This window comes from Rhinichthys klamathensis, unplaced genomic scaffold (assembly GCF_029890125.1).
Source record: "Rhinichthys klamathensis goyatoka isolate OS25496 unplaced genomic scaffold, OSU_Roscu_1.1 h1tg000015l_1, whole genome shotgun sequence".
NCBI classification, from domain to species: Eukaryota; Metazoa; Chordata; class Actinopteri; order Cypriniformes; family Leuciscidae; genus Rhinichthys; species Rhinichthys klamathensis.
The window spans coordinates 3251353-3275000 of NW_026606567.1; the positions used below are offsets into that span (position 1 = coordinate 3251353).

A 23648-nucleotide genomic window follows, 5' to 3' on the forward strand; every position below is an offset into this window, starting at 1 on the left:
CTTCACAACTGCATAGCAACACCCTGGCAACCGCCCAACATGTGACGAGCGAAATCAGCACGAAGAACAATCACTCCTCAGAAAAATATGAGCAGCACTGTTACTGTTAACTATAACTATTACAAATGTCTGTGACGGAAATAAATCAGAAAACAATATATAAATATTAGAGGAAAAACTTGTATTTTAGTTATACAGTTCAGTTTTTTTAAGTTTAAGTATTAAAATGACTAGTTTTTTTGTAATGAAAACTGAAAATATACAAATAAACTCAGAGTATAGCATAAAATAATGCTAAGATAACACTAGCTTTATACCAATTATCTGATTCAAATTACTAGAAAAATTCAATTCTGCTAAATGTACTTCATTAGTAGTTAAAGGCCTCATCAAATAAGCTAAAATATTTAAAACAAGTGCAAAAGGAAAGGGGGAAGTTTGTGAATAAATGTAATTTATAGAGCGTTCCATGCCATGCATAATGAAAATGTTGTTTAATAATGAGCCTATGATTAATGCCTAGACCTCATACGTTCATAAAGAGCCCCTCTTATAAATCGTTTATCTCTCGCTCTTCTGAAGAGTGCATCATTTGAGCACATAAAATGGACAGGCACCTGGTGTTGGAGCATTTGAGTAGATTATGAGACAGATCTAAGTGTCAAAGGTGTCCTCCATTAGCCTGAGCTCTGAAACTGTGATTTGGGTTCATCCGATACAGCCGCAGCGTTACATCACCCGCAACTTCCTCAGCACCACATTTCCTTTGCCTAAAACAGACTGGGTCAAAATAAACTCGCCTAAAAAGACATCTGCTGCGTGTGTGGCCTATCAGATAGTCTATGAGCTGTGCTATTTAAAAAACACTTAAAACCAAACGGTTGATGATCAGGACGTCTCGCTACAGTCTTTACTTGCGATGCACATATGCTGTGACAGAAGAGATCCGATTCAGAAATGACCGTTTAATGCCAAGGAGCGTCGCTGAGAAGTTCATTAATGATCTGATGCACTTTGTTGTTTCCAAAGATGTTCACTGTCCATCAGCACTGGGATATGAGAGCAAAGGGCAGAGGCTGCTGGGTCAAAGGTCAAGGGTTAAAGGCCAGAAGGGTCATTACTCGATGCTTAATTGGTGGATTACCCCAGCTGCATACTCTATGTGAACGCAAGGACACACACACACACACATTAGAGAAACTAGCACTGGATTAACTAAATCTGTGTGTGGAGGGAAATAACTGTTTATAATAACAGTTTTCCACTTTGAATATATATTCAATTGCAATTTATTCCTGTGATGCAAAGCTGAATTTTCATCATCACTACTCCAGTCTTCAGTGTCACATGATCCTTCAGAAATCATTCTAATATTGATTTGAGAAACATTTCTTCTTATTATCAATGTTGAAAACAGCTGTGTTGCTTAATATTTTTGTGGAAACTGAAACATTTATTTCAGGATTCTTTGATTTATAGGATTTTGATAGAACAGCATTTATTTGAAATAATGCTGTCTTTACAGTCACGTTTGACCAATTTAATGCATTTTTGCTGAACAAAAGTATTAAAAAAAATATTAGAATAAAAATATTTCTTTCGAAAAATAATACTGATCCCAAACTTTTGAACGGTACTGTAATTTGCATTCATGCAGCAAGTAAGTGAATCAGCCCACTTACTTTCAGTGTCACATTCTGACCTGTGCATTTGTGCTTCAGACTGTCCGTCTGCGCTGCAGAGTGACTGCGCTCATGGTTGAGTGTCGACTAATGCAAGAATTTCATTGAAAATCCAACACCATCCATGTGCTCAGGCAGGTTGCAGCATGCAGTTTTATGCAGTGATTTGAAGGCTAAAGCTAGATAAATCAAAGTAATCCCTATAATTCTACCATGGAGAGGAAAAATCTTTGGTAATATATAATGGAAACTTTTAGTTATCATTTGGTAATTTATTGCTGTTACAAAATGCAATTATTAGAATGAGCACAAGTACTGACAAGGCCAGATGAACTAAAAATACAATAACTGCATCTCTTTTAAAAGGTGCTGAAGAAATCCAAGTGTTCATACGATTCCCAGCCAAATTTAATGAGCAACATATTATTAGTGGTGCTTGTTTAACTTTGTTTTAACTTTAACTGTAAATTTTAGCTATGGACAAAATACCTCAAATTGTGCTTTCTAAGTGCCGATCAGCAGTAGGGGGCGTGTCCACTCATGATGGGGGAGGAGAGAGAGTGAGCCAATCAGCAGTAGGGGGCGTGTCCACTCATGATGGGGGAGGAGAGAGAGTGAGCCAATCAGCAGTAGGGGGCGTGTCCACTCATGATGGGGGAGGAGAGAGAGTGAGCCAATCAGCAGTAGGGGGCGTGTCCACTCATGATGGGGGAGGAGAGAGTGAGCCAATCAGGAGTAAGGGGCGTGTCCACTCATGATGGGGGAAGAGAGAGTGAGCCAATCAGCAGTAGGGGGCGTGTCAAGTCATGATGGGGGAGGAGAGAGTGAGCCAATCAGCAGTAGGGGGCATGTCCACTCATGATGGGAGAGGAGAGTGAGCCAATCAGCAGTAGGGGGCGTGTCCACTCATGATGGGAGAGGAGAGTGAGCCAATCAGCAGTAGGGGGCGTGTCCACTCATGATGGGGGAGGAGAGAGAGTGAGCCAATCAGCAGTAGGGGGCGTGTCCACTCATGATGGGGGAGGAGAGAGAGTGAGCCAATCAGGAGTAAGGGGCGTGTCCACTCATGATGGGGGAGGAGAGAGAGTGAGCCAATCAGCAGTAGGGGGCGTGTCCACTCATGATGGGAGAGGAGAGAGAGTGAGTCAATCAGCAGTAGGGGGCGTGTCCACTCATGATGGGGGAGGAGAGAGAGTGAGCCAATCAGCAGTAGGGGGCGTGTCCACTCATGATGGGAGAGGAGAGAGAGTGAGTCAATCAGCAGTAGGGGGCGTGTCCACTCATGATGGGAGAGGAGAGAGAGTGAGCCAATCAGCAGTAGGGGGCGTGTCCACTCATGATGGGAGAGGAGAGAGAGTGAGTCAATCAGCAGTAGGGGGCGTGTCCACTCATGATGGGGGAGGAGAGAGAGTGAGCCAATCAGCAGTAGGGGGCGTGTCCACTCATGATGGGAGAGGAGAGAGAGTGAGTCAATCAGCAGTAGGGGGCGTGTCCACTCATGATGGGAGAGGAGAGAGAGTGAGTCAATCAGCAGTAGGGGGCGTGTCCACTCATGATGGGAGAGGAGAGAGAGTGAGCCAATCAGCAGTAGGGGGCGTGTCCACTCATGATGGGAGAGGAGAGAGAGTGAGCCAATCAGCTGTAGGGGGCGTGGTAAATAGCCTCCATAAAGTATTTAAATTATTAAATAAAAAATAAAACAATTCATTATTGTAACGGTTTCAATCTGTTTTGGTTTCGCTTTTCTTCTATTCCCTGTGCTGCTTTTCCTGAGTTCTGTTTGCTAGTTAGTTTCTATGGTTTCTGATTGGATTACGTTCACCTGTTGTTCATTTAGTTACCTTGTAATCTCTGTGTATTATACCCTTAGCTTCCTTAGTTCATTGTTCCGTGTCGTCTTAGTATTATGTGGTTATGTTATTCTGTTCTCCTGCGTGTTTCCTGTCTATTTTGTACTTTACATCTTTGTGCGCTCATTACAGCCACATAGCGTGACAATTATAGTGTAGGGCTGCAATATTATGACAACAATCATTGTTGCAGATTATATTGCTTGATATTGTAATAATGATTAACAATGTCAATTAATTGAATACTTTAAAACTTAAACGTTTTTATGTGTGGCTGAAACGGCACGTCATATACTGGCTAAACAGACAAAACAAGCTTAAAGTCTCCCATAGTCAATAATAATTGTATCCCTTAAAACTCATCTTTGATCACCAAAATGGCATATTTAAACGTTTTATTTCATGTGGAAAAAAATATTCATGACTTTAAATAGCTTGAATGTAACTCTACACCCTTACTTCACTTAGTACACGTCGTGGACCCATGAATATGCAAATGAGCCCTGCCTCCACTCACTCATACAGGCTCATCTACACGTCAATGTATCAGAATGGTAAAGTGTTTTATGTATCGCTCTCTACAACGTTGGACACATAACGGTAATTAATATGATTATTATTTGGCTTGACTACGTTATCAAACAGCTAATGATGCGTTATATTATATTATATAAAAATATATTCTCTTGAGACTCCCTTGCTTCACGGCATAGTTAATGATATGCTAAAGCCCGTCCGCACATTGATGTGATTGGATACAAGGTAGTTTGTGACGTCAGAAACACCAGCGATTTCAAACCGTGTTTTTGAGATTGTCTTTGGTTCACTGCAGTTTTAAAGAGAAAATTCTCAGCAATGGTGCTGACTTATGAATTTGCACATGATTTGTCTTAATGCGTATTAAAAACACCACATAGACATATAAAAAACATTAAAAGCTTGATTTTAACCATAGGTTTAGGAATGTTCCACATCACTAAAGTGGTCTATCTAGCTAACGTGCACTTGTGCTGACAGACTTGAGATTCTCTAGAGACAGATCCATCCATCCAGTGAAGAACGCTAACAAATTACTCACACTTCACTCAGTGTGGATAGAGACAGCCTAGCTGCTTTTCCACCGTCAGGCCAAACGGTTCTCTTTGCTTAACCGTTCCGTCCCGTGCCGATCCGGCCCAGCCAGTACGGATAATAGTTTCATTTCCCACTGTGAGCCTGATAACGGAGCTCTTTTGAATGTAATAGAAATGTGTCAGTTGTTGCCTTGGTAGTGCAAGAGTTTACAGACGGTATGAGATCTAAATACTAAATAGCGAGCGTGTTATGGAGGATGATCAGCCATTTCTTTTATTTTCATTATTAACTTATCAAATAGTGCACTTGGAACAGCTAAAGAGCTAAATCACGCTGCGCTGAACCAAGCCCAAATGGAAATATAACTGGAACCATTTCTTACCGTTCTTAAAACGGCCCGAAGGTAAAAAAGCAGCGCTTGTATTCTTGTCTTCTATTTTTTTTTACAATCCCATCAGTTTTTTAAAGTACATTTTTGGATAGGTAAAAAACAACAACAAGTTTTTGGACAAAATTATACCTAATCCACCTTTCTTTTTCGACTTGGACCGCATTAGAAACTCAATAGCCACACTAGCTAGCATTACAAAAGCGTGACTGTCTACTTTAAAGGTCATTTTTAATAGTACTGTCTGGTCTGCAGGTGCGTGAAACAGCTGTTCCCCACAATCACAGTGTGAAGTTTATATCAGATATGAGCAGGAAACAAGATAGCCATTATGCTAAGAGCAGGTTAACATTATAAAGGGGAGCTGAACAGATGTGTTTGGACACGATAAAGCTACTCTGAGTTATCAGCAGATATTTATCCTCCATCAAAACAGTTTAAACTCAAACTAATCATGCTTTTATTTTTATTTAGCCGCATTATGTTACCCGTGGTTTGGAGCTATAATGATGTTATACAAAAGAAAACATTATTTATATAGCAAACAATAAGAGGCCGTGCTAATCTCCATAGGCTTATCTGTCTAATTCTTGCAAGTATGACGTACATGCACACACTGATTTATTTCATGTACAGTACGTGCAGAAATGTGTGCATGCAAAACCACAACACAACTTCTGTTCTAAAGGAATTTAAAAATAGATGGACAATCTCTCTGTATATACAGTAGCTACTCAGTTCAGTGGTTCATTGCAGCTCAAGCACTCGTTACTGTTGATTACTGGTATTGTGCTGTTTTTAATTAGAACACAATGCTCTGTTGTTTGAGATGCTGCAGGGCCCCTGAGGCGAGAGACAGAGAGACAGAGAGAGAGAGAGAGAGAGAGAGAGAGAGAGAGAGAGAGAGAGAGAGAGAGAGAGAGAGAGAGAGAGAGAGAGAGAGAGAGAGAGAGAGAGAGAGAGAGAGAGAGAGAGAGAGAGAGAGAGAGAGTTGGGGCCATAGACAGGATGGTGTTCAAATCAAGCAATGAAGAGTAGGTTCTGACTGAGGGTTCGTATATTTCATCCCAAAATCAAATGACAAAAAAAGAAAGTTTGCACAAAGAAAATGAATCCCATTTCAGAAAAATATAGGTTTTTTTTGCATTGTAATATTATATTTTTTAACATTTACACCCAAATTCTTGCAGCAGTGCAACTCGATTGCAATTTAGCCGTGCCGATTAACTGGTAAAATACTGGAAGTGGCGCATTCCACGAACAAGAATCCATGAACATCATTATTAGACCATTTCCTAAGGCTGCACGATATATTAAAGCCATTTAAAATCCTAATATAGCATAGTGGTACTGTGAGATCGCAACGGCTGCGATTCAGTTAAATAAATATATGTGAGTTAAGCGCAGCGCTTTGTCATTTGTCAAATGTTTTATCCAATAAGAAAATATGAAAGTGGCTGTAGCATTTCTATCATAAAGAAGTGGCAAAATATTAAAGATGAAGTGGACAGTTTTAATTAAATGTTGTTTGGCTAATATTAAACAAGGATTTGATCATGCTGTAAAGTTTAACAACAATCACCAGGCCTTGGCACCCTCTGCAGGCATTTGTTATAATACGTAATGTATATAAGTTGATTATGTTTATATTATGTATATTACATGATGTATTTTAAAAGTGTTTTTCAATAAAACCAAAAGGATTACTTGCTTTTCATTCTTCATTCGAACCAATTATTATTGCCTCATTGTTATTATATATGTATTTTAAGTAATTTTTAAAAGGCTACTGTTCACTTAGGTCCATTTTTATTACCACAAAAAGATTACTCAATTACCAAAATAGTCGTTAGGGACAGTTTGCAGTTAGCAATTAGTGACAGTAATTTGAAGGGGTTTTTTTAACTATCTTTAAAACAAAAATGTAACAATGTTCTCAGAATGACTTATTTTTGCACTTATTTTCTTGTTTATACCGAACAATACAATATTTCAATATCAAAGACAGAACTTCTTCAATAAAAATGCCCTTGAATTGGCACAGCATTACGATTAGTGGTACAGAACAAAACAAAAACAAAAACTTGAAAGAAAAATAGAAATCTTGGACAGTTTGACACCAGATATGCCAGCAAAACATGCAAAGACATAAATGTATACGTGTAAAGCCTAAAATCTCTCCACACACACAAAAAGTCCAACTGAAGCATAAACCTGTACAGTATAAAAGCTCCTCAACACAATTTTCTCTTCACTGAAAGGACATTATAAAATAGATGACCAGATCCATTTTTGTGCAAGAACAATGTCATTCAGCTTACAAAACCAGCAAGCTTCTATTAACTACTTATGTCTTTCATTCTGACCCAACTCCCAAGGTCAAGTTCAGCAACAGATTTCTTCCTGCATTAAATTTGCCAATGTCTATTCCCATGCCACCATGAGGTAACTGCTTTTATTTGCCATGGCAACAAAACCACACTAGACAACAAATAACCTGTAGGGTGGGCCCTAGGGTGGGCTATGCCACATGCCAGATACTCCCTTAATATCTGCCATCTAGCTGTAATGTTTAACTCCAGTGGTAGAGACACATCCAGTGAGCATTACAAGACCGCTCTTACTGACTGCAGTATAATAATGTAAACAGTGTATGGCATGTTCTACTATATATGGCCATATGTGTGAACGCCTGCAAGAGCGAACAGGCAAATCTGTGCCAGTGGTGGCAATGATACTTATATTTGCAAAGCATATGAACCAAGGGCACCACTTTAGCTGGTGTATGCTGTTGCCTTTTGAGTTTACTGCACAGTGCACACATTTGGGATTGTAGTAGCCTAGTGGCTATAGACATTACCATTCAAAACATTTTTGAAAGAAGACTATTATGCTCACTCGGGTTGTAACATTGTAAAATTGTGAAATATTATTAAAATTTCAAACAACTAAAAATGTTATATATCCCTGTGATCAAAGCTGAATTTTCAGTATCATTACTCCAGTCTTCAGTGTCACATGATCTTTCAGAAATCATTTTGATATGCTGATTTGATGCTCAAGAAACATTTCTGATTATTATCAATGTTGAAAACAGTGCTGCTTTATATTTTTGTGATAAACATGAAGAAACAAAATCTGGATTCTTTAGTATTTACTGTCACATGTGATGACTTTAAAGTGCTCCTATTATGTTTTTCAGACATATATTTTTTTTTTTTGTGAATGTAAAAGGTCTGCAAAGTTTCAAAGATCAAAGTGCACGACAAATAAAGTTATTGTCTCCTAAAGGAAGGGAAAGGAGGAGTTTAGAGACTGAATTTTTGAACAAACCGCTTTCAGAGTTTTTGAGAAATGAGTGGAATGAGAAATGAGGTGATGTGCAATGTATATTATGTGAAAAGTGTTTTTTGACCTTTGATGCATGGAAATTTATTGTAGAAGACCTAAAAAACTAAATCAGGAACCTTTAAAATATCATAATAGGGGTGAAAGTGATACTTTCATAAAAGAAAAATCATACTGACCGTGAAAATCTTCTATTATTTCTAATTAAAGTCTTTATTTGTTCTAGTTAAAGTGTTTCACTGCAAGCGTGAGAACTGCAGACTGTTCATGGTGCATCTGCAGCATGTCAGGCTAAAATGAAATAATAACCCTGAAATAATGTAATTTTCCTGTTATTTACCAGATACTGAAGAGTCATAATCTGCTGCACCTCGGTATGACCACGTCAAGCATGTTGCTCTGACAGCATCACAGACACACATGCAGATTATTGGACATTGTGCTATTCCGTCGCCAGGAGCGAATATTCTGTAACCATGGAAACAATGTTAATGTTCTCTACAAATCTGAGTGTGTTCTGGAGCTTTCCGAAGAAAAATTACAACATAGGCCTTAAAGTCTTAAGATGATGTACAATATAATCAGTCTTTTCCAACTATATTTGCCTATAATTCTGATAAATAGTGACTAATATATATTCACAACAGCCAAAAAAAAAAAAAAGAAAAAGCTATCAATCTTAAAACACGATAGCATGCATCTGCAGCTCCTGGCAAGAAAGCCTGATAATAAGTGTGGTGAATTTCCAGCTGAGCGCTGGATGTTTTGGGGAGTTTCGTGTGTTCTCATAGAGGGTTTAAAAGCAGAAAGCTGAGAGTTTGTTCCCTTCATGGTGGATCTGTATGCATAATGGATTCTCCTCAGCAGTGAAACTGTATTCCCTGCACAAAGACGAAGCAACCTGAGCGAAATTCCTGCTAGACTGGGAGAGGCGTTTTACTTCTCGTTGTTTAGGGTTTGTGGCATCTCCCCGACTCGAAAGCCAACAATCCACGCAACACAATTTCCCCACACCCACATTAAAACACACTTTCCACCACTGTCAGACACAATGCCTCGTTTTATTTCGACGCAAGTTGCCATGGTGACGAGAGCAACAGAGCGAATACAGTGGCTACTCACAAGCCCCTCTGACACGACTCACACCCTCACCCCGCTAAACGCACACAAGACCAGTGCTGACAACCAGAAACCAGCTGGAAACAACACGACCCGATTCATAAGAAAGACTTCATAACACGGAATATAGTGTGACTTATAATACCTGACAACAAACTACCTGACACGACGAGCATTTACCTTCTCTCATTGTCATCTAGGTGGGCAAACAGCACATTCTTAGAGATGGCTTTGGCCAGGGCGGTCATCGTCTTGTAGTCCTTTGGAATGACCTATAACCAAAGAAAACAATAAGTTACTAAATTAAGTGTATGGCATTTTGAAGTTTCTGCAAAATAATATCTAACTACATTTGCGTATTTTTACCAGAAAATGTGAGCCCAACCTCAAGTCTCTATGATATTCTGATCACTCTTTCACCCGTTTTATCATACACAAGGCAGAAATGTAACTCTGATTGCTTAGAGAATTAATAGTACACCTCTTCTCAACAATGCCCATGATTTGAGGATTCATTCACGTTCATACTGTAGCACAAATGATGCGGGACCGGGACGTGTTATGTACCGGTGTTTAGTACTTAGGGTTCGTGGTAATTAAAGGGGTCATGACATGGATTTTTATTTTCATTTTAATGTGTTCTTTGAGGTTTTCTTATAACGTTAATAAAGTCGGCTAATGACACTGCATTGGAAAGAGTATCAACACCCGCTCGCTATTGCATCCGAGTAATTTACAGACAACTCATTATGAAATCGTTTACTTACGGTTTGTGCAGTTGCTGTCAGATATAATACACTTTCAACAAAAGTTTCTTTGCAAACTCTCTGTGCTTCGTTTACAAAACAAAATGCTCCGAACAAGCATATAATCCTCCGACACGATACGGGACGTCATTAAAATGAGCCAACCACTTGTTCCTGACACTGATAATCTTCTGAAGTTAGTACAGAGATGCAAATGAGCTGTTTAGAAGCGAACGTTCTTTCACTCCTCCAATTTGTTCCTGTTGTTGACAGACTCGCTTGCCAGGATTGTGTCAGAAACTGAGCATGCATTTATATACTGTATCCAGTGTAGACGGCCTCAGTGATTATAATGGGTTTCTATTTGTTTTTGACGCGACGTCATGAAGTGTCATGATGTATAACTATTTGTTAATGTCTTGCTCTGGAGGCTGGCATTTGCAAATGTATTTGGCCATGTGATGTCAGATCCTGCAATATCAAAACGAGCCGTTTTTGGAGCTTGATTAAATAAATGCTTTGTTTATAATGAGGAGAACGTTTTAAGCTATGAAACTTGCAGGGTGTTTTAAATGGTACAAAGACCTCTTGTATGTCAAAAGATCAAGGCAAATTTGATTTATCATGTCATGAACCCTTTAGTCATCATTTGTGCCTTATCGAATTGCCAAATTGATTTTAAATCAAAATGTACAATCAAAATCACTCTATACTCATCAAATAAAACTATTACAAATCATTTCTGTTAATTGAAATAAAGCTGAAACAAAATATAATATATATATATATATAATTATTAAAAGAAAAACTTAATCTTAAAAAAACTTGCCTTAGGAAATAACTGAAATAAATAAGTTAATACATAATATTAAGTACTAAAATAAAATAAATTAAAATAAATTAAAGTTAAATAGATTAGAAATATATCAAATAAAAGCAAGTTCAAACTGGTGCTTAATTAGGTTCACAGCAAATGTTCCTGGTGTTATTGTGCACAATTCAGTGAATGTACTCTAAAGAAAAAACATATTCATAGCACGTTTCGACTTGTTTTCTGCTTACATAATTAAGGTGGTACAGAAAAAGAAAACAACCAATAATATCACAGAGTAACATTTCCATCTAATCAAATAAAATCCACGTCGTATCCTGTATTATTTCCAACTGAATATTCAATTTCACTCAGAAGAACCACATTATAGAAGTCAAATGTATTGTTAATGCCAATTTTTGTCATCTATATATATATGAAAAAAAGTATCTACTGTGAAGACATGGTATTGAATCTGGTTTAGTACTAAAGGGAAGAATCCAAAACAGGGTTTTTGACAATAATGCAAATTTAACTGCAATTTTGATTAACCTTTCTGACGTAGCTGACGGCATCCTCCTCTGTGTAGACTTCAGCACTGACTCCACCTCTCCGGCGCCTGGCCTTCACCACCGGGTTTGGAGGAGGAGGAGACACTTCATCATCGTGAGAGTCCGACTGTGAGTTGGACTTCTGACGGGCCATGATCTGCTTGCATTCTTCCTGTGGAGAGAGGAAGTGAATGATACATATGATTAGACATCCATTTCAAAACATCGAGAGGATTGTAACCATCTAATGAAGGGCTGGATTTCTCATCCTCATTACACAGGACACGCAAAAAACAGTGCAAAGTTAAAACAGCAGACACAGAGGGTAAAAAATTTTTATATACGTATACATGTATTTGCAATATATACAAACACACTCGCAAGAGTGTCAGTATTAATCCACATATTGATTTCTTACAAAATATTTTTTTTACATAAAACTACACTCAGAAGCCACTTCTTTTTGTACACCTGTTCAACTGCTCGTTAATCAGTCAATCACATGGAAGCAAATCAATGCATTTAGGCAAGTAGACATGGTCAAGATGATCTGCTGAAGTTCAAACTGAGCATCAGAATGGGAAAGAGAGGTTGTTGGTGCCAGACAGGCTGGTTGGAGTATTTCAGAAACTGCTGATCTACTGGGATTTCAATGCACAACCATCTCTAGGGCTTACAGAGAATGGTCTGAAGAAGAGAAAATAGCCCGTGAGCAATGGCTCTGTGGGTGAAAATGCCTTGATGATGCCAGAGGTCAGAGGAGAATGACTGGTTTGAGCTGATAGAAAGGCAACATGAACTCAAATAACCACTCGGCACTCGTTATAACGGATGTCTGCAAAAGGACATCTCTGAAAGATGTGTGAAAACACGTTGAACCTTGAAGCAGATGGGCTACAGCAGCAGAAGATCACTGGGTGCCACTCCTGTCGGCTAAACCTGGGACCAAACTAAAAAATTTTTTTAAATCTCATAAGATTTTCAAAATGTGAGAGACCACAAACATGATGATAAGAAATCATAGATTTAACCGATTTGTTCTTCTAGTGTGTGGAGTGCAGCGATGTGATCAGGAAAGCACAACACACACTAAATTCCTTTCACAAACAACAGAGTCCTGCCTGTGAACACGGGAAATCTCGCAAAATCTCTAGCATCAAACGTGACTTTAAAGTAAACAAACATGGCGGACAACTTGCAAGGAGAAATGCCGCTTAAAGTGTATGGACCGTTTTTACAGAAAATTTGCAGGGGGGAAAAAAGGAAAATTGTTTAGATGAAGTCGTGTTGACGGTGTGAACATGGACTTTACATGTTACAGTGCGAGCTGGAGGGGAGTCTTCCATCAGCTCGCTTTCTGATTGGGTATCGTTTCGATTCACAGGATGTCCTCAGGGTTCCCCCAAACAACAGGATTTCTGATTCGAGATTTGGGCGGCTCTGACATTCTTCCTAACAGATTCAGTCACTCTTAACCCACCGCAGGAAAATCTGATAAGATAATCTGTAGAACCATCAAGATAATCGGGACTTTACCTAGGACTGCCGGAAGGGGAGAAATCGGTCCAGTGTGTGCCTAGCATTAGAACAGGAGGAAACTGAGGCTACAATTCGCACAGACTCACCAAAATTGGACAACAGAAGATTGGAAAATGTTCCCTGGACTGCTGTGACATTCAGATGGTCGGGTCAGAATTTGGCGTAAACAACATGAAAGCATGGATCCGTCCTGCTTTGTATTAACGACGGCTGCTGCTGCTTGTGTAATGGTGTGGGGGATATTTTCTTGGCACACTTAGGACCCTTTAGTACCAACTAATCATTGCTTAACACCACAGCCTACCTGAGTATTGCTGCTGACCATGTCCATCCCTTTATGACCACAGTGTAGATGGTCACTTCCAGCAGGATAACACGCCAAATCACAAAGCTCAAATCATGTCAAACTGGTTTTTTTAACAATACAATGAGTTCACTATACTCAATTGGCCTCCACATTCACCAAATCGCAATCCAGTAGAGCACTTTTGGGATGTGGTGGAACGGAAGATTTACATCATGGATGTGCAGCCAACAAATCTGCAGCAACAGTGTGATGCTGTCATGTCAAAATGGACCAGAATCTCTAAGGAATGCATTCAGCACATTGTTGAATCTATGCCATGAAGAATTAAGGCAGTTCTGAAGGCAAAAGCGAGGTCCAACCCAGAACTAGCAAGATGTACCTCATAAAGTGGCAGGTGAGTGTGTGTATATTTAGCGTGTGTGTGAATATTATATGAGTGGTTTTAGTGCATTTTTATGTGGTTACTTAGCCTACTTGCCTGAGTCACTCTCTACAACAAATTCTCTCTGGTATTCTGGCCTATATAAATCTGATATCAGTCTGTTAATTTTACAATTAAAACTTTTACAGGATATAAAAGATAAAGTGTTTGTAAAATGGCATAAACATCTGCCACTGAAACATCCCAAGACACAAATACCAAAGTGAAGGCCGGCGGATGCAAAGGAACAGCTGGGCACATGCCACACACAAATCCACACAAAACACACACAAGCTCTCTCCAAAGCTTTAGACAGCCATCAACAGGCCTGTCCATGAAATAACACACAAAGAGTCCAAATGTGCTCTGAAATCTGTGAAGCATTTATTTGATGTCTTAACATTATAAATGTAACATTATAATTGTATAATATTTACTGTCACTTTTGATCAATTTAATGCATCCTTGCTGAATAAAAGTATTAATTTCTTTTTAAAAAAAAACCCAAAAAAACACTGACCCCCAAACTTTGAATGGTGGTATATGTTTGGGCTTAAAGGGATAGTTCACCCAAAAATGAAAATTTTGTCATTGATTACTCGCCCTCATATGCTCGCTTTATACACAGCAATATCACCAGTGTTAAATTAACACTGCTAAGTGTTTATATGTGTCCACACTCAGAGAGTGTTAAATGAACACTGAAACAGTGCTAAAGTTAATGAGATCATTAAGTGATTAATTGAGTGATAATTGAGCATTATCGAAGACACCTGATGTTAACAAGCAGAATCACTGAAGGAGAAAATCGTAATTGGTATGTTACCATTATGGAGATCAGTGTTTGCTTTAGTTGGGCTCTTGACCCTTAAAGGGATACTCCACTTTTTTTGGAAATAGGCTCATTTTACAACTCCCCCAGAGTTAAACTGTTGAGTTTTACCGTTTTTAAATCCATTCAGCCGATCTCCGGTTCTGGCGGTACCAGTTTTAGCATAGCTTAGCATACATCATTGAAGTGGACAAGACCATTAGCATTTCTAAAAATAAAAATGACCAAAGTGTTTCGATATTTTTCCTATTTAAAACTCGACTCTTCTGTAGTTACACCGTGCACGAAGACCGACGGAAAATGTAAAGTTGCGATTTTCTAGGCTGATATGGCTAGGAACTATACTCTCATTCCTGCGTAATAATCAAGAAACTTTACTGCCGTACCATGAGTGCAGCAGGCGTACTGATATGACGCAGCGCCTGAAAATAGGGTACCTTCCGTCAACACAACGGAACTATTTTCAGGCGCAATGGAAAGTACAGAACTGATAAAAAATATCTTCTTTTGTCTTCCGAAGATGTATATAAGTCTCACGGGTTTGGAACAACACGAGAGTGAGTAAATGATGACAGAATTAAAAATTTTGGGTCAATTTTTTTATTTATTTATATGATTGACAAAAAAACTCCAGCTTTCTACAACTGGTACATGAGCAAAATACTACTTTTGTTAACTGGACAAGAGGTCACGTTATTGGTCGATGCCAATCTCAAGATGGACAAATATCAGCCTAGACGATAACTAAGAATCTTATATCATTAGAAGCTTTCATTTCTATTTAAAAGAAAAGAGTAAGGAAATCATGTCATCATTTGCTAGCCCTCATGTTGACTTGTGCCCTACATGTCGATTTTAATCCGGCACAGTTTTCATACACTCATTCACACACATAGGGTCAGGAGTGCGTATCCTTTAACAGCCCGTGGATTTTCATCTTTCTAAATGAACAGAAGGTGCCAGACAGAGAGAGAGAGAGAGAGAGAGAGAGAGTGAGAGTGTGAGTGATTGAAATTCATCTATGACTAAAATGCAAGTGGGTCAGTAAACATCGTTCACCCAGCGGCTCAAAACTATGATGACACTAAATAACCTAAAAAAAACACAAGCTATCGCTGAACACGCGTCATGAGGAGAAGACAAGGACAGTCGTTCTCTTGTTCTGAGTACAATATCAGCCCATCTGATCACGTCTTATGAATACACAATCCCATCGGCTGTTTGATGCTCTACCTAAACCAGCAGAAGCTCAGCAGAAGCCCATTCCTAACAAAAGCCCAAGCCCCAAGCATCTGCGGGTATGAAAAAGCCTGTTGTTCCTGGAGCACATGATCAAAGAAGATGTTCAGTTGCTGCTGAGTGTGGATGCGGTTACTGGCACCTCCAGCTAAACGAATGACTGCTGTGACTTTCATAAGATCCGTGTAATCTAAGATTGGGCAACAACATCAAACAGCATCAGCATGCCTCCTAATTGTCTATTGAGGGGGAACGGGAATGATTCCAGCTCTTTACACTTCTGCTTACATAAAGTAAGTACACCACACTACTGTTATTGGGGCCAATACTACAAGAAATTCACAATTTTTCAACAAGGAAGCATTCAATTGACCAAAAGGGACGGTAAAAACTTTCACGATGTTAATGCTTCTATTTTAAATAAACGCATAAATGCACAGTTTCCTTTCCACGAAAATACTAAGCAGCACAACTTTTTCAACATGGATAATAATCAGAAATGTTTCTAGAGCATCGAATCATCATATTAGAATGATTTCTGAAGGATCATGTGACACTGAAGTCTGGAGTAATAATGCTGAAAATTCAGCTTTGCATCACATAAATTGCATTTAAAACATATTCAAATAGAAAACAAAAATATATGTTTTTTGTACAAAAAAATAAAAAGACGACTTAAAATAATTTAATTTGAATTAATTTTAGAAGTGTGATTTCTACACCTGGAAAAGTCATATAGTAGTCAACATTTGAAGTGGATCAAAACTTTTCATCAAAGTTATACATGAATTTCGAACATGGTTCGTTCTTGTCTTAAGACAGCTTGGATGAACTTTTTTGATCCACTTCAAATATTGACTACTATATATTAAAATAAAAATCTTAAAATGTCATGGGTATATAAATGATTATATATATTTTGTAGTTATACCAAGCTCTAAAATATTTAATCAGGTAGAAATTATGAGTATTTTTTTATTCTTATCCTTAAACTTTTGAATACTGTTGCCAACAATGAGAGGCCTTGTAGTTAAACATTTTGAGAATCACTGAAGTTGCTGTAAAACTATATAAGCCCTACAAAATCCAAAATCCAATGTTTACACCTGCAAATGAACTTCATAGATTTTCCACAGATCCTGATAAAGTGCCTAAGTGTATGCTGTCCACTCAATTCACACACTCCAGGAACAGATCAAAGAAGCGTTAATAGAAACCAACGATTTCTCATTCCCAAAACCTGTAATTAATTCTAAAAATAATGAATATCCTTTCTATTGTGGTGCAACAAATAAGACACATAAAGAACATCAACCTCTCTATGAACGCTTACACAATGACAGTTAATGATCATGGATGTTTGAGGGAAGGCGAAAGCATTCATTAACAATGAATACACTAACAGTGAATTCAGCCAGACTTTTTTTCCAAAGCAATGTACAGTGCATTCATTACAGGATCATCCCCCCGGAGCATCCTGAGGTTAAGTGCCAAGCCAAATGGGACATCGATGATCTCAATAACTCTCCAGCTCCTGCTTCCCCAGCTCCATGGGAATGAAGCCACATCCGTTGTGATCCCCAACCATCACCCTTTCCGACGCAAATTCATAACTTAGACAAACACATCACCAGCAGAGCAAACAGAGTAAGAGTAACGCACCTTCTCCAGCTTCTCGAAGTGTTCCCGCAGGAACTTCATAGGCCGCTCGGGCTTGGCGATGCACAGGTTGACGATGCACTCTTTGAGGATCTGCTGTATGTTGTGTTTCTGCACGAAAACCTCACAGCCTTTCAGACTTTCATCTTCTTCCAGATTGGAGGAGGAGGTGGCCATCTTATCTTCTATCTCTGCCGCGGGAGAAAAGAGCAGGAGGGGGGACGAGGAGAGATATTCTTTCTTAAGTCTCTGTCTTATTCTCTCACTCAAATAATAATATTTGACTGTTGAGTGACTAGAAAAATCCAATGTATTCAATATGCATTTATGTAACTGTCTATCAATCTATCTATCTATCATAGATAGATAGATAGAATGACAGATAGATAGATAGATAGAATGACAGATAGATAGATAGATAGATAGATAGATAGATAGATAGATAGATAGATAGATAGATAGATAGATAGATAGATAGAATCATAATGATGATGATAGGCCATTCTTCTGCATGTTACACATTTACATTTCACTTCCGCCATTGATTCACATCAAACATCCAAAAACCATTAGCAACTGAAGCATCAATCCTCATTCTCGACCTATACCTATACGTTCACGAAACCGATACCGCATTCAGTCGTGCACGCGTGCAAAACGAAGCGTCCGTTTGTCGGCGGAGCGCTCGAGCATCACTCTGTGATCACCTGTTTACGTTTTTATCCCAGCTCATTCGCTTAAAAATACAAACCTATGCGGTGTATAAATGGTTTTAGTCATGTATTATTTTGGAAACCGCATCTCTCGGTATATAGAGCTGAAAACAGTCGCGTGTGTCGCACAGTATTTAATGTTAATTTGGCTTACCGTTATGAGGCGGAGATGCAAGGCTCGCGCTCTGGGATGATGTTGCTTGTTTGGTCCTGCTGCTCGCGAGCGCTGTGACGTCGATCCGTCTCACGATTGGACACTGACACTGACATTAACAAAATTAATAATTTTGAAATATCAGAAAAGCCATATAAATGTCATGCAGATGTTAATGGATTGAGACTACTTTAGTTTATTTAGAGCTTTTTATTTATTTTGAATCATCTCCTGTTTCAGCCAATCAGCGTCATTGTGGGTATGTGCGTCATCCAGAATAGCACTCAAGTTTTGTGGATCACAGACCCTGACGCCCTGACCTCTACAAGCACGTTTGTCTTTTTCTTTTTTTTTCTTGCAATGTTTCATCACTTTCCTGGAATGATTTGAGTTTCTAAAGCTAATAATAATCGTAGTCTTTTTTAAACCAAATTAGAATCATTAGAATCTACTGTTAACTTTCTTATTCTTGTGGCAAAATTTGATTTTCACAAACAAAATAACCTTTTAAATCATGTAAATCATGTAAAAGACGTACTATGTGCACTATTGTCATCTTTCTTGCTATAAAAACCCTGAATACATAAGAGATGACAGTACATGTGTCAATATTTGGCGAATTGTCAAATACAAATCTGATTAAAAAAATATATGTCTATATACGCCACCCACCATCTCATTACAAATAATTCTGTCTATTTATTATAATCTGTCTATTATTTCTTTGTGAAAAATATTGTTCTTACCATAGTAAAATAAATAAAATAAAGTTGAACTGTTTTGAATGTTCCTCTACCGTAAAGCCACCTGAGCTGTCGCAATCTACCGTCGTAGTGGCAACAACCGCCATGACAACCAGCAACAACATCAACACATGTGAAGGAGCAATGGCGACCGCCAGTGATGATCGAGCTGCAGCGGATGTTTTAAAATCTCTGGCTCGCCACTTAAACTGTTTAAACGAGGATAACAAAAGCGCCAGAAAACGAGCTCTAGAAGCGGTGAAGAGAGACACAATCGAGCAGCGCTTCTCCAGCGTTGCGCTTCAGGAGCTTTTCGCCAGTTTGCTAAAGACGCTGCTGAAATCTCTGTCAGATCCTGCGGAGACATGCAGGGACTCTACTATTCAGATCATCACAGGGTTTATCAGATCTGTCCCCAAACCAGAAGACTCTCTGCCCTATCTCATACCCGCCCTGGCGCAGAGGCTCGGGGGGAAGGAGATCCTGGAGCCGGCGGAGGAGCTCAGACTGGCTCTGGTGGAGATGCTGTCTCTGGTGGTGGAGGTGTGCGGCAGACAACTTGCCCCCTACCTGGATGACATGATACAGATCCTGCAGAGAACCATCACGGATCCCTTCCCTGAAGTCAAGAAAGAGAGCTGTAGATGCACCATCAGTTTTGCACAGTGTGTTCCTGGTAAGTGGGGCCCTCAAGCTGTTGATGTGCAGTTGAGATACAGTATATTATGCATAAATTCACTTTCATGGGTCATTTGTATAGGAGTGTGTTTGTTTAGATTTATTATAGATTAAGCTGGCCTTAGGGACATGTATGTTGTTGGTTGTCACGGTAAAATGGCCAGACTGATGCCTTGAAGCCAAAACATTATGCCCAGCCACAGGTGAAGCGAATATTGTTGCTCATCTCCTAACAAGGCCACATATTAAGGTCTCTGTAAATTAAATGTTATGCAAACAATTGGTTCTCGTAATCAACATGCAGGATGCAGGATTTGTTGGATGTGTGTTGCTCCCGGTCAGTAGTGGTGAAAATTAACAGTAACGTTAGTCCGAGGAGGGAAAAACCACAAACCTGTGACAGGGTGTTGGGCGCCCAATGCTCATTGATCCACAAGGGCAACGAAGGCTATCCCGTCTGATCCGAGCCAACAGAAGGTCTACTGTGGAACAAGTCACACAAAATTTGAATGATGGTTATGTCTGGAATGTGTCACAACACAGTGCATCCATCGCATTCTGCTGTGTATGAGGCTGCGGACCAATCAGAGTGCCTGTGATAGCCCCTGTCCACTGTCGAAAGCACCTATAATGGGCACACGGGCGTCAGAACTGGACCTTGGAGCAGTGGAATAATGTTGCCTGGTCCGTTTTCTTTTACATCGCGTGGATGTGTACGTGTGTTACCTGGGGAAGTGATGGCATCAGGATGCACTGTGGGACGACGACAAGCCTGTGGAGGTATTGTGATGCTCTGCGCAATGTTCTGCTGGGAAACTGGGTCCGACCATTCATGTTTGTGGACGTAAATTTGACACATGCCACCTTCCTAAACATTGTTGCAGACCAGGTACACCCCTTTTTGACACTGGTGTTCCCTGGTGGAAGTGGCCCTTTAACAGGAAAATGCTCCTTACTGCACACATTGTTCAGGAATGTTTTGAGGAACATGATGATGAACAGTGTTGGGGGTAACGCATTGCATAACGTGAGTTACATAATCAGATTACTGTTTCAAGCAACGAGTAAAGTAACTAATTACTTTTAAAATGACAACAAAATTACAAAAATATCTGAGTTACTTTTTCAATTTAGTAATGCAAGTTACTTTGTTTTCCCATTTATTGACTGACAGTTCTCCTGCTGTCACCATGTTGAGAGAAATCAGGAGTAAGTGTGTGTGAACATGATGCTTTTATTGTAGTTAGACACAAAAACAGATTTAGTATTCCTTAAAATGAATAAAAACAGTAAAATCCTAACTCAGAATATTATGCAAACATGCAATAGTTAAATATGTCAAATAACACAAATATACTTTATGTATTTAATCTCACTTTATTACAATTAGATTAATAAGCTTTCCCAAACACTGATGATGAAGAGTTCAAGGTGTTTCAATGGCCTCCAAATTCCCCTGATCTCAATCCAATTGTTCAAAGTTCAAAGACCTTCAGGGGTCTTGTAGAGTCCATGCCTCAGTGGGTCGGCGCTGTTTTGGCACACACAGAGGACTGACAACATATTAGGCATGTGGTCATAATGGTTTGGCTTATCGGTGTATATACACAACACATGTAAGGCCAGTTTGCCACTTAACTCCTGTATAATGAATCTAGACAGACATCACTCGACCCCGTAATGTACCAAATGCAGATCCACTGTATCTCAACTGTCTATATCAGGGGTGGCCAGTCCTTCCTGCAAAGTTCAGCTCCAAACCTCATCAAGCATAAATTAACCAGCTCATTAAGATCTTCATATATCAATTAAACAATCATAGACACAGTGGAGATGGTAATGTGCAAGTTTCTGTTCATCTATCTTTGCCCAGATCATTTTCACCTGCAGGCTGAGAGTCTTGTGAAGCCTCTGTTGCAGACTATTTCTCACCAGCATTCCCAAGTGAGAGTTTCTGCCACACAGGCCACTGGCGCGGTCATTCGGCACAGTTCAGGCAAAAATGTAGATGACGTTTTGTCCCACTTGGCCCAGAGATTGTTTGACGACTCGCCACGGGTAAGCTGGCAGCACTTAGGCTTCTTGATTGATGCGTTATTTAGTAAATGGCTTGTCTTTGATATCTTTCCAAGAAGTTCTTCTGCTAAATATGAAATATAATTCCTATTTTACAAGGTTATGTATTCCACAAGGGAATGATTTCTTGTTGTGCTAATCTGTTCAGGTGAGGAAGGCCGTGACCGTAGTCGTGGGCGATTGGCTCCTCCACCTGCCGGACAGATATTCCTACTTTCACAAGCTCATCCCGCTGCTTCTGAGCAGTCTCAGTGATGAGATCCCTGAAATCAGGTGAGAACAAATGCACAGTCATAATAACGGTGTTTTCCAGGCCTCTCAATGTCATGAAAATGCACGTGTCTTCTTATCGGATAAACATTTTATGCACATTTTTTTTATCCACATCTTGGTGTTTCCATCCAGTGTTTTTTTTTATTTTTTTTATGCGAATTCCCAAAATGCTTATAAAAATAGGTGGATGGAAACATAGCTACTCATGTTCAAGTTTGTGGTTGGAAAGACTTGGTAAGCATTTATTTGATCACAATTCTGTAAAACAGTAGTATTGTAAAATATTACAGTTTGAAATAATTGCTTATTATTTGAATATGTTTTCAGTTGTGATTTAATCTTAATGAGCCCAAACTTTTTAATGGTGATGTATTTGTCGTCTTGTTTTTGTCTATCTCTTTAGTCCTTTCCTGTAAAAAATGATGATTTTGTGATTTTAAATGATTTTATCCAGGTCTCTTGCTGAGGACTTATGGAAAAAAATAGGATCTCAGTGGGAAAATGAAAATGAGGATGATTTGAAGGATAAGATGGACTTTCTGCTGCCTGCACCTGCCATTTACACTTCTGGAGGTGAGACTGACTAATAACAGAATGACCCTCTTTAAACTGCCCGGCCAGGATCTTGACACAAAAATGATGGACCTCTTGATGAAAATAATAACATTCAACTATTTATTTCCATCAAGAGGTGCATAAATTTTTGGTCAAGATCTTGTATTGTCAATGCAAGAGTCCAGCACTCTGTAAAGTCTCCTCCAGCACATTCCCAAAGACTTTCAGTGAATTTAAGGTCTGGACTCTGGACTCAGAGGTGCCAATTCATGTGTTAAATTTGTCTTCATGTTCCCTCACAACCATTCTTTCACAATTTGATCCTGATGAATCATTGTCATCCTGGAATATGGCCATGATGCGTCTTCCTACATGGTTGTTTAAGAAATGAAAAGCTACACACTCCATCAATTAGGGTTAGAAGAACTGATGCCAAACATATACCATGCTATAAATATAATAATGCAATAATGATCCAATCATAGACTCGTACGCATTTGCCTATTTAAATCCAAACAGTGACTTTTTTTGCAGGGCAGTGTATATATACTGTACATTAGATATGAAAACTCCAGATAATTATAACATTTGACAGACTTTGATGCTCAGTTATCTTGTCCTTGAATAAGGAGGAGAGAAAGAGAGAGAACCTGAATGTGAAAGTATTTTTAGCTAGATGTTTGCTTTTTTATTAATAACCAACACAACCATCTACACAACCATTCAAAAGTTTGGGATCAGTAAGATTTATATAAAAAAAATGAAATGTAAAACATTAATTTAGCAAGAGCACATTCAATTGATCAAAAGTGACAGACTTTTACATTGTTGCAAAAGTTTTCAAAAGATTTCAACTTTCTATTCATCAAAGAATCCTGAAAAAAGTGTAT

General features: G+C 39.0%; 2 protein-coding genes across 2 annotated transcripts in view; one reads left to right on the top strand and one right to left on the bottom strand.

Moving 5' to 3' along the window:
* Window positions 1-18560, bottom strand: part of prkar1b (protein kinase, cAMP-dependent, regulatory, type I, beta) — a 61356-nt gene extending 42796 nt beyond the window's left edge. Inside the window, exons 1-4 of the mRNA XM_056232927.1 lie at window positions 18434-18560; window positions 17570-17757; window positions 11571-11741; window positions 9642-9733 (exon numbers count right to left, since the gene is read on the bottom strand). Of these exons, the coding sequence (XP_056088902.1) occupies window positions 9642-9733; window positions 11571-11741; window positions 17570-17743 (437 nt within the window). The 5' untranslated portion in view covers window positions 17744-17757; window positions 18434-18560. The remainder of the gene's footprint in view (window positions 1-9641; window positions 9734-11570; window positions 11742-17569; window positions 17758-18433) is intronic.
* A 621-nt stretch (window positions 18561-19181) lies between these two features.
* The window catches only part of dnaaf5 (dynein axonemal assembly factor 5), a 20419-nt gene continuing 15952 nt past the window's right edge, over window positions 19182-23648 (top strand). Inside the window, exons 1-4 of the mRNA XM_056233029.1 lie at window positions 19182-19852; window positions 21728-21912; window positions 22079-22203; window positions 22658-22776. Of these exons, the coding sequence (XP_056089004.1) occupies window positions 19282-19852; window positions 21728-21912; window positions 22079-22203; window positions 22658-22776 (1000 nt within the window). The 5' untranslated portion in view covers window positions 19182-19281. The remainder of the gene's footprint in view (window positions 19853-21727; window positions 21913-22078; window positions 22204-22657; window positions 22777-23648) is intronic.